Source organism: Cervus elaphus, chromosome 16 (assembly GCF_910594005.1).
Source record: "Cervus elaphus chromosome 16, mCerEla1.1, whole genome shotgun sequence".
NCBI classification, from domain to species: Eukaryota; Metazoa; Chordata; class Mammalia; order Artiodactyla; family Cervidae; genus Cervus; species Cervus elaphus.
In genome coordinates, this window is record NC_057830.1 from 6,376,993 (window position 1) to 6,391,017 (window position 14,025).

The 14,025-nt window shown below is 42.4% G+C and overlaps 1 protein-coding gene across 4 annotated transcripts in view; it reads left to right on the forward strand.

The window, feature by feature from the left end:
• The window catches only part of ASTN2 (astrotactin 2), a 993,079-nt gene that overhangs the window by 395,878 nt on the left and 583,176 nt on the right, over positions 1-14,025 (forward strand). For all 4 annotated transcript variants that reach the window (XM_043927598.1, XM_043927599.1, XM_043927600.1 and 1 more), the window contains one exon: positions 1,673-1,819. In XM_043927598.1, the coding sequence (XP_043783533.1) occupies positions 1,673-1,819 (147 nt within the window). The remainder of the gene's footprint in view (positions 1-1,672; positions 1,820-14,025) is intronic.

Sequence of the window (14,025 nt, forward strand, 5' to 3'; positions counted from 1 at the left end):
GAGAGAGATGTCTGGGAAGTTTGGGCATAAAGGTTTGCTCCAGATAAGACCTGTACAGAGGATAATAGAAATTTGGGAAACATTGCTTTGGAAATGGTAATCAAAGCCTTGAAATTAAATGTGAATAGTAGAGCCTAAATTGAGATCCAGTGTGGGCTCAGGACATAGTCCACAGAATTTGTTTGCTGGCCCTCTTTGCCTTGCAGATCCAGTCTATCTACTCATTCTACTGCATCCATGAATCTTTAGTTTTCTCAAGCAACTTCCCACCACTGCCCCATCACTATCCTATGTCCTCTCTAATAGCTCTTAGCTAGTAGCCTTGGATTCTAATTAGCTGTGGATAAGCTTACCTTTGGGCTTCCCAGCTAGTGTTAGTGGTAAAGAACCCACCGGCCAATGCAGGAGACGTAAGAGATGCAGGTTCAGTCCCTGTGTTGGGAAGATTCCCTCCTCCCTGGAGGAAGGCATGGCAAACCACTCCAATATTCTTGCCTGGAGAATCCCATGGACAGAGGAGCCTGGTGGGCTACAATCCGTAGGGTCACAGAGTCGGACATGACAGAAGCGACTTAGCACGAATGTACAAGCCTGCCTTTGCCCCAACCTGTAAACTCTTGAAAAACAAGAGCTATTCTTATGCTGCTCTGTGTGTGTCTCACATAGTAGGTCATCAGTAAATGCTTGGAAAATTAATTTGAACTGATCCGCCTCAAACAGTATGTAAAACCCTTCTAGATGACAGACGTTGTATATACAGCGTGCCACGTGATAACCACAACCACTTGTGAACTTTTATTATTATCTTCATCATTCACACAAGAAAACTGAGGTTTAAAAATGAAACCACAGCCAGTGAGGACTGAAGCCCAGGTTTGAACTCATAATGGTCAAACTCCAAAGTCCATGCTCCTTTTGCATTGGCCCTGTGAATTCAACAACACAGCGTCTTCTCAATTGCTTCTAAAGAGAGTTGAAAATGTAATATCATCTAAATATTTGCGACCCCATGGACTGTAGCCTACCAGGCTCCTCCATCTATGGGGTTTTCCAGACAAGAATACTGGAATGGGTTGTCATTTCCTTCTCCAGGAGATCTTCCCAGCCCAGGGATTGAACCCAGGTCTCCTGCATTGTAGGCAGATGCTTTACTGTCTGTGCCACCAGGGAAGTCCCAAATATTAAGAATGACCAGTCTAATTGAGAGGGGAGGCGTGAGAATTGCCACAATTTTGAGGAAATTTGTTTCTTTTCATTTATACCAAAAGGGATAATAAGCCTGTTATGCAATGGGTTAAAGAACCCAAAAAGGAGGCTTCGCTGGCGGTACAGTGGTTAATGTTTTGCCTTCCCATGCAGGGGGTACAGGTTCAATCCCTTGTCAGGGAGCTAAGATCTCACATGCCTCGTGGCCAAAAGAATAGAACATTAAAAAAAAAAAAAAGAAGTATTGTAATAGATTCAATTAAAACTTAAAAAAAATATACAATTGAAAAAAAAAAAAAAGACTCAGGAAGGGACCATGAGATGTCATTGCAAGCACAGAGACTGGGAAATGTGGTTTCTTTTTCCCGCTTCCCGTTTGGAAAACAGCAGGATTCCCAAGCCCCGGGCTCCTCCTGTTTCCTCACCTTGTGGACTTACGTATCCTTGTGTGTCTTCGTGTTGCTAGGTTTGCTGAAAAGCCCCGTGAACAAGACGGCCCTGACGCTGATTGCCGTGAGCTCCTGCGTCCTGGCCATGGTGTGTGGCAGTCAGATGTCCTGTCCACTCACGGTGAAGGTGACTTTGCACGTGCCCGAGCATTTCATTGCAGACGGTAAGAGCCGAGCGTTGGAGATGCCCCTCTCCTACTGGGCACCTGGCACTCCTGTCTGGTCGAACATTTCCCGTGAACATTCCCCCCTTGAACATGCCCAACCTCAGAATCATGCTGCCAAAACTGGAGAGAGCATCCAAAGACCTTAAAAGAGGTCTTCATCATTTAGAATCCTGGGTTATTTAATACAGCTAAAGACTGATTTTATTCCATGGGCAAGGATGAGCTTTGCTAATTCAGACGTGAGTCTGCAGAACGATCGAGCACTTCAGAGAACCTACTGCTTCTCATCAAGCTTGTGCTTCCCGTTGTTGTGATTGTCCAGTCAGTCAGCCGCGTCCGACTCTTTCCAGCCCCGTGGGCCACAGCGTGCCAAGCTTCTCTGTCCTACACCATCTCCAGAGTTTGCAATTCCTAAGCAAAAATACCACCCCCCCAAAAAAAATAGTCTTTGCTAATTAAAAAAATATGACAAAGAAGACCGTATGAGCTTTGTGGAAACTTCCTTGAGTGTCCTGGGTTATACTCATATCTCATTCCCTGTAAATGTACTTTACAAGCATATTATATCCTACCATTTACTCCTCACCCAATTAATTTGAATTAATGAGACACGGTAGTTGCTGTAGTCATTCGCAAAGCATGGTCCAAGAAACTGATTAAGGTGCTTGATATCTATTGCTAAAGTGCCCTCCAGAAAATTGTTCCAGTTTCCATGCATTCAGCAGGATGTGATGTGTTTCCCCAAACACTTGGTGTTGTTATTCTTATCATTATTTTTATTTTACAATTTACAACACATATAACTTTCCCTTTTTATACATTACAGAAGAATTACTTTTCTCTGTACTCTTCCATTTGGGAGAAGAGATTTTTTTTTTAATGAAGTATAGTTGGTTTACAATGTTATGTTAAATTTTGCTATACAGCAGAGACATATATATATATATATATATAAAATCATGTATACACACGTGCACACACACATTTTTATGGGGCTTCCCAGGTGGCGCTAGTGGTAAAGAATCTGCCTGTCAATGCAGGAGAGGTAAGAGACCTCTAGGGTGGTAAGATCCCCTGGAGGAGGGCATGGCAACCCACTCCAGTATTCCTGCCTGGAGAATCCTCATGGACAGAGGAGCCTGGCAGGCTACAGTCCATAGGGTCACAAAGAGTCACACATGACTGAAGCAACTTAGAATACATATGCATGTACATTTTTTATACCCTTTTCCATTATGGCTTATCTCAGGGTATTTTATATAGTCTTCTGTGCTATACAGTAGGACCTTGCTGTTTCTCCATTCTATATATAACAGTTTGCATCTGCTAACCCCACCTCCCAACTCCTTGCTTCCCCTCCCCACTCCCCCTTGGCAACCACAATCTATTCTCTGTATCCATGAGTCTGTTTGTGTTTTATAGATAAGTTCACTTGTGTTGTACTTTAGATTTCATGTGTAGGTGATATCAAATGATATTTGTCTTTCTGACTTAATTCTCGTAGGATGAGTATCTCTGGTTGCATTCGTTTTGATACAAATGGCCTTATTTCCTTCTTTTGTTATGACTGAGTATTATCCCGTTGTGTGCATGCACCACATCTTTTTGTTATTGCTCTTTATTGGAGTATAGTTGATTTACAATGTGTGTTAGCTTCAAGTATACAGCAAACTGAATTATACACACTCACACCATTCTTTTTCAGATTCTTTTCCCATATAGGTTATTACAGACTATTGAGTGAAGTTCCCTGTGTTACACAGTAGGTCCTTATTAGTATTAGTATTATTTTTAAATGTATTAAAAGTTATCATAAATATAATAAAGGAGACATATTAAGTATGCAGCTTAATGAATTTTTACATGAATTCACCCAGACCAAACATAAAACATTACTAGAACGATCAGCTTCCTTACGCCCCCTCCCAGTGAATACCTGCCCCTTGGATAACCACCCTTCTGACTTAAGCACCATGTGAGTACCATTATTTTTTTAATCTTTTTCTGATTGGATATGTATTAGATGTTTTTGAGAGTCTTACTGTATATTTGTCACCCTTATTCCATTGCAACTCAGTTTTATCTATAATTTTTAAGTTACAGTGTTTACAGCGTAGCACCAATTTGTTCAGTATCTTCTGTCCAAAGAGTGGCTTCCACCTCTTTTCCTTGAAGCACCTTGACTTCTACTAAAGCATCCTGTGATTGCTCCTACTTCACCATCGTGAACTAGCCCCTACTTTAAATTTTTTAAATTATTTTTATTGATGTATAGTTGATGTGCGATATTATAAAAGATTCAGGCATACAACATAGTGATTAACAATTTTTAAAGACAACATTCCATTGACAGTTATTGTAAAATATTGGCTATATTCCCTATGTCATACTGTATATCCTTATGGCTTATTTATTTTGTATGTAGTACTTGATACTTCTTAATGCCCTCACATTATCTTGCCCCTTCCCGTTCTCCTTTCCCCTCTGGTAACCACTGTTGTTTGTTTGTTTGTTTTTTTCTCTCTGTATCTGAGTCTGTTTCTTTTTTGTCATTGTCACTCATTTGTTGTCTTTTTTAGATTTCACATTAAAGTGCTATCATACAGTATTTGCCTTTCTCTGTCTGACTTATCTCTGACCTCATTCTGACATCACACTAGTTTTGCCGTTTTCTTGTGTGATCCTTTGATTTTGCTATTTCCCAACTACATGCTTTCTAAAAAATCTGCTTTCCTTGAGGGTGGGACATGATCTAACAAAGAACAAAAAAAGACATATGTATTGAAGTTGGTAGGGTTTCTAACTCTGATTTCTGGAAACATGATATGAGGATGTTATGCAGAGAGGCAAGAAAAGTGGAACCTGTTTCCTTGAGCCCTTACCGTCACTTGGCATTAATATTTGTAAATGCAGTCAGATATAGCATACACATGCAGATTGCATGTATATAAATCAGTGGTTTTTCAAAACGTATTTATACAGCCAAATAGAAATATAGGCCTCCACCCGAGGCCACTGGCTGAGTTATAAACAGCAAGACTGTCATAATGAGGCCTATCATGGTGGGAGCAACCCCCGTCAAATGGGAGAGAATCCATCAAGACAAGGCCACCCAAGGACCATGGCCAAGGCCGCTCTCACCGTTCGTACCTTTCCCCGTGATGCTTAAGCTGCCAAACTGCCGCCAACCCTTTCTTCGAGTGCTCAGTCCACCCTGTGCCTCTGGGCTGTCCATGGTGCTGAAGTGTTGGCCGTGCTGAGTAATGGGTTTGGTGTTCAGGAGGGAAAATGGATTCTGTATTTGTGTTACAACGTAGTTGTGCTTGATACTTTCTGCCCATTACACAAAAAGGTCAGCATGATATAGTACTTGTCCAGAGCCCAGCTGGCAAGAGCAATAAATACTAACAGAGTCCCCATCCAAGCCCTTGGCAAATATCACCCCTTTCTTTGTCTGGGCCTTCTCAAGGCCACTGGTGGCTTTTTGCTCTGCTAAGCACCTGGTGAAGAGATGGGCTAGGTTTGTGTCCAAATTGACTGGATTTGACATTCATTTTTCAACTGTGGCCTGTAAGTGATCTTCATTTAGGTTATCTGGGCTCATGATCCTCAGAACTAGTGAACCATATTCTCTGTGAGTAGATCCCAAGTATTAATGGTCTTAACAAGAACTCGAGGTGATCCCTTACCAGAAGTTTGAAAGCTGCATCAATATTTCTGTGAGTGTTACTTTCCTTTCATCTAACAGGGTAATAACTCCTTGAGACCTCTTGCAGCCCTCACAAGGGGCTTTGTTTTCTTCCATCTTTGACTTGATCAATGCTAATTTATGGAGCTGCCTCATAGTGCAATTCCAGTGATTGCCAATAACACTGAATATCAGTGTGTGAGTGGTCCCCATGCCTCATAACAAAGCAGCTCTTATCACATGGATTTGGGCTTCATCTAAATTTCCCTACGGGTAGCATTATTGATAAATAGATATTGGTTAATAATTAAAAGCTCATATGAATTGAGATATTAGTTTCTTCAACCCTTGGGGCTTCCAATGTATGTTAGGATATATTCACCCAATATCCTGGCTGTATAATAATCCAGTAGAAGACACAACTTTTAAAGGAATAAGTTGTCTAGATTAAACGGATGAGTATGGTTCCACTCTAGTGTAGATAGATACCACTATGCCTAGAGTTTTCTGTTGTTTTGTTCTGGCAATTGTGCTTTAAGAAGGTCAATGATATATTGGAAGACATCCAAGATAAAGGAATTGCAGCCAAGAGATTGGAAAAACATTGTCAATATGTAACGGCTTCTTAAGGAAACAATGGAAGAAAATCATTCTGTAAGAAGTGTTTAAGGAACTGAGACAAAAAGTGAACTTGGAATTATTGAGCATATCTGTTATGAATATGCAGTGTTCAAAACACCTTACATAAAGTTACTAATTTAATTCTCAAAGCAGAACTGTGAGGCAGGATTTAGCATCCTCTTTTTGCATACATGGAAGGTAGGTTTTAGAGATGTTACGAGATTTAGCCAGATTAACACACAGAAGTGAAGCAAGCCATGAAAGCCCAAGCCTACCTAAACCACTTATCCATGCTTTTTCCATGTGCTATACCTTCACAAAAATGACCATGACAGTTCTTATTTGTCTTGAAAAGGGAGCAGGCTTGTTCTGAAAGTCCCCAGGAAGCAAAATTAGAGCTATATGGGTTATGAGGGTGGTCAGAGATGGGAGAAAATTGAGTCTTAGTCTGAAAATATCTCCACTTTCTAAGCTTTAGTCTCATCTATAAAGGAGGGGATAATAGTAGTACTTATCTCATAGAATTATTGTGAAGAATAAATGAAATAATGCTCATAAGACTTTTAGCTCAGTACCTGAGATCTAGTAATGGCTCAATAAATTGTATAAATGTTAGTAGATGTGATAATACTTTTTTAATATCAGAATGGGGTCATTGCAAGGTAATGAGTTCCCCATCATAGGGAATTTCCTGAAAATAGATGACCACATTTCTATGAAGCCACACAAGAAAAGTGAAGGAATATGTTTGGCTATGGTACCAAATAGTTTAAATTGGAGCCATTTTACCAGAATATACATTTTTAAAACATCAAAAGTCTTAGGACCTTTAGAGTATGTTTGTTTATTCTTTACTGCTTCATCCCTGAGTATTACTCATTCTTTGACTAGGCTCAGAAATGGAGTGAGACTCAGGAATGGGTTATGGCCAGTGATGTCTCTTAACTAAATATACCCCCTTACTGAACACAGGCTTTGTTCTTTCATGTTGATATGCTCCTTGGTGAGCATATCATGGAAGCCCCCATGCTTTCCTGGTGGCTTAGATGGTAAAGAATCTGCCTGCAATGTAGGAGACCTGGGTTCCATCCCTGGGTCAGGCAGATCCCCTGGAGAAGGGAATGGCTACTCACTCCATTTTTCTTGCCTGGAAAATCCCATGGACAGAGGAGCCTGGTGGGTTATAATCCATGGGGTTGCAAAGAGTCAGGCATAGCTGAGTGACTTAACACTTTCATTTTAACCTCAACACAAACTGTGTTCTTTTATGTTGATATGCCCATTTGGCATAAATATCCCTGCCAAAATATATATTTGTTAAGGTCAAGTTAATGTCTTAGCATTAACTTTTGGGTTGGACTGAGGTAATATTCATGTCTTCTCTGTTCCCTGTGATTGAGAAATTAGGGATTATGGGTTCCTTACCAGCCTATGAAATCATCAAGTGGAAACATTCATCATTAGGATGCCCTGGTTCATTAATATGCCCCACGTGTAGCTGCCTTTGAACACAAAATTACATACAACGAATCTTGCTCTACATTTATTTGCTTGCACCCCTACTTTATGCCTTTCCACCCAAGAGAGTGAGCTAATGTGTGGCCGTGCCGTTAATGAGGAATGAGGTTCATAATTGACTTCAGAGCAAGTGTGCAGTGATTTGAATACATGGGAGAAGTTGTTTCAGTTCTTGGAAGTGGAAATCGCACCACACTGAAGGTGATTGCTTAGTCACAAACCACCAAGCGACTTGTCTACAAAGAGTAGGTCCTTGGTCATCTTGCTCTCTGGCGTCATCTGGAGCTTTGCTCTGTAATATTCAGTTTTTATTTCAGACCTTGAGTACGATGGATGGAGTGTGCTCATGTGTAAAGGCGCTCTTCAAGATGCCCTCTGCCTTCTCCTTTGCACACACTTCATGCTATTTAGACAGATGCTGCTTTCCCTTGCGTGGCCTCATTTCCCTGTAGTGCAACCTTCCTCATGTCTGATTTTCTCCTTTCTCCAGATAAAATTCTACAGCAAAACCCCCAAAGCTTCTTCAAAGAAAACACCCATCAGAAATAATCGCCCCTTCCTGGAAAATTTCATAGAACTGTATTTGTACCTTTTTAATAACCCTGTGGTCTAATTTCCATCACTGTTATTGTTTTGTATGTGTCATTGTTAAAACTGCCATGATCCTAAGAACTGGCCTCCTATATTAAATCAAGCATCTCTCCAGTCTTTTCACAACATTGAAAACAGAGCTGTCTTTTAAAATGGAAAATCTCAACATGTTGCATCCTCCCATAAACCTGTTTAAGTACTTCTTATTGTACTTGTACTTGTTATAAAGACTGAACTCTTCAACATGGCCTTTAAGTTCCAGCAAAATCAGGCCCCGCCTGCCTCTCTAGCCTCACCTTTTACCAGTCTCTCTCCAATTGTTTCCTTGAATATCTTTGGTTGTCTCCTGCCTCAAGGCCTTTGCACATGTTGTTTTCACTTTCACAAAATTGCTCTCACCTCCTCAGTTTCCTTGAGACAAATTTCATTTACTCAACAGTGATCGACCTCCTTTTTTCATATCATAGCCTCTGTTGGGCCCATAACTATTCATTCTCCTTGAGCCCTGCTCTATTCTTTGATCGCATGCTTTTCTATTTGTAATCATGTTCTTACCTAGTTAATATTGGACTCACCCCTTAAGTTGTGAGCTCCTTAAGGATTGACACCCCATTTGTTCTGCACATTACATTCAGCACCTAGGACAGCATCCAAAACAGAGGGTCCCCCAAAGCTTTGGTAGAATGAAAATAAATAAATAAATGAAGTGATTGTAATAGCCAGACTGAAATTTCCTCTAGGGCAAAGCCACCATTTATTCGTGTCCTAAACTATTGTGAAGCCTAACGGAGATTCTGACTCCATAGGTAAACAGTACTACAGTGATGACAGGGAAATGAGTGAAGGGAGAGGGGGCAGGCAGGTGGATGCAGAGGCCCTGAGAAGCTACGTTCTGACGAATGACAGTGCGTGAAATCTGAGGCTGCCTCCTCTTCTTGTAATTGACTTCACTCCCCAAGATTTTTGTTCCCATCCCCAAAGATAAGAAGCTCCAATCAAACTCACATCATGCCCCCTGCCCCCCAACACCAAAACGAAACAGGCTTTATCCCAGAGGCCAGGAAGAAGGGAAACTATAAATTGAGCTGAGATTCAGAACACCCAGGGGGGAGGTGGCAACGAAATACCAATAAACCATATTAATATGCTGAAATCAGGAAGAATAGGTTGAACTCCAACCCAGATTTAATAACTATACGTGAGAGAGTGCGGGAGAAGGCGAGGCGAGGTTTCAGTCAGAATTAAAATGAGATCTGTAATGAAACTGGTAATATAATTATAAACTGTGAAAACTTTTTCCCTTTTCCCTCTTCTTGTACTTAATGGACAGCTTGCTTAGCAATGGCCTGGAGCTGGTGCTGGGAGCTGTGGAGACCCCCTAGAGTGGAATCCCTTTTTTTTTTTTTTCCTTTCATCAACTCTCTTCATTAGAAAAGTCTAAATCCACAAGACCATGGAAAGAAAAAATGTGTCAAAGCCATTTCTTCCTTAAATAGTAACTGATCCCCAGGTTAAAGATGACAGGGGCCTTGAACGAGAACAAAGCCCATAGAACCTGGAACCATTCTAAGCAGCTGAACATGCTCAAGCTTTTAAAGAAATCACAACAGACAGTTGGTTTGGGATTTTTAATGACACGTTGTGCTACGATGTTAGCTTGGCTTCCGACCAGGATGAATTGTTACTAATTTCCCTTCTTAACAGAAGGGATAACTGAGTTTGACATCCAAAATTGGAGACTAATTTCTATGTTTTGATAGCAGATCGAGTCCAAAAATACATTAGTAGAAACTGGGGGCAGAGCATGGTGGCAAGGGGTAGGGCATTTTAATTTATTTGCATTAATAATTCTATTCTGCTGTTGTGAGCAGAAGGCCACTTGGACTTTTTGACTAGGAGGAGAGAAAGGCAGGTGGGAGCTTTGATGGGATGGAGCTCAAGGATGTAGAGTTAGATGTTCTATAATTCTTGGCTTGGTGTTTGCAAAGTGGTATAGGGTTGAGGCAAGGGTGCAGTGTTAGGATAGAGAAGGGCATGTGGTACAGAGGTTAGGTGCATTGATCTGTAGTCCAAGGGCTGTGAGTTCTATTGCCAGTCCTCCTGATTTCTCCTTTGTGACCTTGGGCATATTAATTCACCTGCCCTGATTCTTGTTTTTCTCATCTAAAAGCGATATTCATGCTCCTTGCCTGAAATCATTGTCAATGAGGTTGATGAGTGTGGAAGTACTTGGCCAGCTGTGAGACTAGATCTGATGATGAGAATGTTGAACTTTTCCTTTCTCTTTGCTTGGTGTTTTATTATTTATGAAGGTGATAAAGAAGTTGGGAAAAGGTCTTCATGGGTATGGCCAGGTAAGTAGAAGGTACAGTTTTAGAGATGCTTAACTTGGCCCCAAGGAAGAAATTAAATAGTTGAAAATTCAGTAATAGCAACACCTCTTCCTGATTCATATATAGTGTCTGTTTTCTTCCTTCCTCCCTCCTTCCTGTGGTCAACAAATATAGTTCATCAACCTCCGCAGCCTGCTCAGATTCTGGGGTTGCAGAGATGGATAAACACCATCTCTGGCTTCCCCCAACTTGGTGGGAGTGAGATGCTACCAAGAAGATGAAGGAGGAAAGCAGTGTGGCAGACATCTGAAGGGGGTATGCACCGGGTTCTCTGGGAAGCAGAGGAGGGGCAGCCAAGTACCCCAAGCTGGAGATGGGGGTGCCAAGGAGAGGGTGTCTTGAGGAGGCAGGAAGCGCTGCCTGAGTTGGGTCTTGAGCCACTGATGTCCCCTGGAGGTGGGTGATGTGTGACACAGGCTTCCTGGGGAGTCATGGACACAAATGTCTCTACATCCATAGAGACCCTGTTGTTTAAGCCTTCCAGCAATTGATTGTGATTGTGATAGTAACAGCGCCGTGAATTGGTACCATTTACAGAAGATTGCTAAGTGCCAGGCCTCAAGCTGAGTGCTTTGCAAAGCTTTGCCTCATTTCATTCTGTTACCACATGTCGAGTGCTAGTTGCTCAGTCGTGTCCGATTCTTTGCGACCCCACGGTCTGTAGCCCTCCAGGCTCCTCTGTCCATGGAGTTCTCTAGGCAAGAATACTGAAGTGGGTTGCCATTTCCTTCTCCAGGGGATCCTCCTGACCCAGGTGTCGAACCCGAGTCTCTTGCATTGCAGGCAGATTCTTTACCATCTGAGTCACCAGAGGAAGTCCAACGTGGAATCTACCACATGTAGTAGGTCCAGGCATTTTCCCCATTGTAAATTTAAGGGAAACTAAAGCTGAAGGAGCTTATGTGACCAGTTCAGCATCACACAGGCAGTAAGGGGATGGGCAGAATTGTTACAAGTTAGCAACCATGAGATGTGGTAGACAGAGAATTATTCGATGACAAGATTGGGTTCTAGCTCGTCCACAAATTCACCTGGACTTTGGGCAACACTATTTCTCTAGACTTTTTTAGGTTTTGACACTGTAAAATGGGAGAAATGGAAAAAGGCGGTACTTAAAATTCCTCCCTGGTCTCATATTCTAACAGTAGAATGAGAAATACTGGGTTTCAAAGTCCCCCTTTACTCAGCCCACTGGGTCTGTGGCCTCCAGAGTCTTTATGAAACAGTCCCCTTAGCATCCTCAGTCCTCTGTTTTTCTACTCTTTTTTGGGACAGTCTGTAGCCAGGCAGCCTCCTGAGCAGGGATCTTGGGAGCAGAAGCAGCTGAGCAAACCTTTCACAGCCCACAAGTTGCCATTTGAAGAGAGCTTAGAAGGATCACAGCCAAGCTTGTGCAGGGACCACGGGCTCCCCAGGATGCTAGTGTGAAGCAGAAAGCAGTGGGTAGCTGGGCCGTGATGGGAAAGATGCCTCTCGGTCCCTAACTCCCAGCTTCAGCTGCCGAGGGGCCTTGAGCATCTCAGATGCCAGTGAGAGTGTGAGGGGGGAGGATGCATCATGTTCAGAAGGAAATAATGAGATGGAGGAATAATTAAAACCTGTGCCTCCCCTCTGCTTCTCTGCCTCCCCCTGCTCGTTCCTCACCACCCCCACCCTACCCACCCCGTCTCTGGTGCCCAGCAGAGCCTTGCTGTTTGGCTTTCCTCCCTAGCCACCCCTCTAGATTATCTAAGCCAAATATATCTGCAGCTGCACTGCCTTGGTTTGGTTTTCTTTTTATTTATTTATTTATTTTTGGAGGGAGGGGAGTTGTTGGCAACTTCCTGAAGCTCCACTAAAGTCCCTGGGCATCTCACCCTTAGCTGGAACCATCCCCAGAGCCTGGATCACTCCTGAGCTTTCCCTGGCTTCCCTCCCCTGATCTCACCCTGATTCTCATTTGGACTTTACTGGTGAATCCGCTGAGCAGGACTGCCATCTGACACTGCTGTCTGCTCAGTGCCAGGACCTACACTCTGGAACTCACTCAGATGTTATCAGTACTGAAGGAGGCTGATGTAAGGGAAAGGATGCAAGATGTAGAAGCAGAAAGCGTTAGTGTTAGTTGCTCAGTCATGTCTGATTCTTTGCGACTCCATGAACTGTAGCCTGTCAGGCTCCTCTGCCCATGGAATTCTCCAGGCAAGAACACTGGAGTGGGTTGCCATTTCCTTCTCCAGGGTTAGCAGAAAACCTCCAGTACCAATCTGCACTCCTCCACTTACTAACTATGGATCTTGGACAAGTCACCTCACATCTCGGAACTACCAGCTTCATCATCTATAAAAGTACAGCTTTTCGCCTCTATTGCACAGGGCATTGATGAGGATGAAATAGAAAACAGTATGAAAATAGCCTTGAATAGGTGCTCTGTAAATGCTAAGCTTGCCCCCAAAGGGATTATACTTACTATTTAAAGTGACAGAATATCTATAAAGTCAAAGACAGTGATAGAAGGCATATCATAATCTGGACCAGAAGGGACATACCGATAAGAGTCAGCCAGGTTGCCAGGGAAGCCTGGTGTTTTCCACTGGACAGATCTGGGTAAACGGTCAGGGAGCCAGAGGATTTGTTTTGCCTTGGATTTGTCCCATCGGAGGAAGCTGGTTGGACAGGGATTGAAGTGAGACTCTGTGCTCTGTTGGAGATGGAGAGAGAGAGTGAGGACAAGAAGGATGACCTTCCAGGTAGAGGCAACAGTACGAGCAAAGGTGTGGCAGGAGCAGAGAGAATCCGGAGCGTCTGGGGATCCCTGAGGCTTGCCCAAGTCTAAAAGAAGGAGCAGGTGAGAAAAGCAGGGTTTCTGTGTCAGGCTTTCCCCCTGGAAGTGCTTGAGGGTCATGAAGCTGCTAAAGAGCTTTAAGCAAGGACGTGTGAATAGCTTAAAGTGTTAAGCTTTTGTGTTGCTTAAAAGGCAATGCAGTATGTTAATGCAGAGCTCAGGCTATAGAGTCAAATATATCTGGGCTCAACTGCTGGTTCTACTAATAGTTATTTGATGTTGCCAATGTTACTTAAACCTCTGGTGTATTTCTTAATCTGTAGAGTGGGTATAATATTAATAACTCCCGCTTAGGAAATTTAAATGAGATAATATCTCACTGGTATTTAGTAGAATGTTTGTCAGGTAGGAAACACTGGGTAATACTAGTTTTTATTGACATCATCATCTTCATCAGTCTCTCCTGTTGTAAGTTAGGTCTCCCTATGAAATGATCCTGAACTTTTTTTTCTGCACTTAATACATTCACTATTGCTTATTTGATGTCTAATTTGGTTAAGAGTCTGGGCTGTAGATTCACACACTCTGAGTTCAATACCTGTCTCCAATATTCCCTAGCTATGTAGCC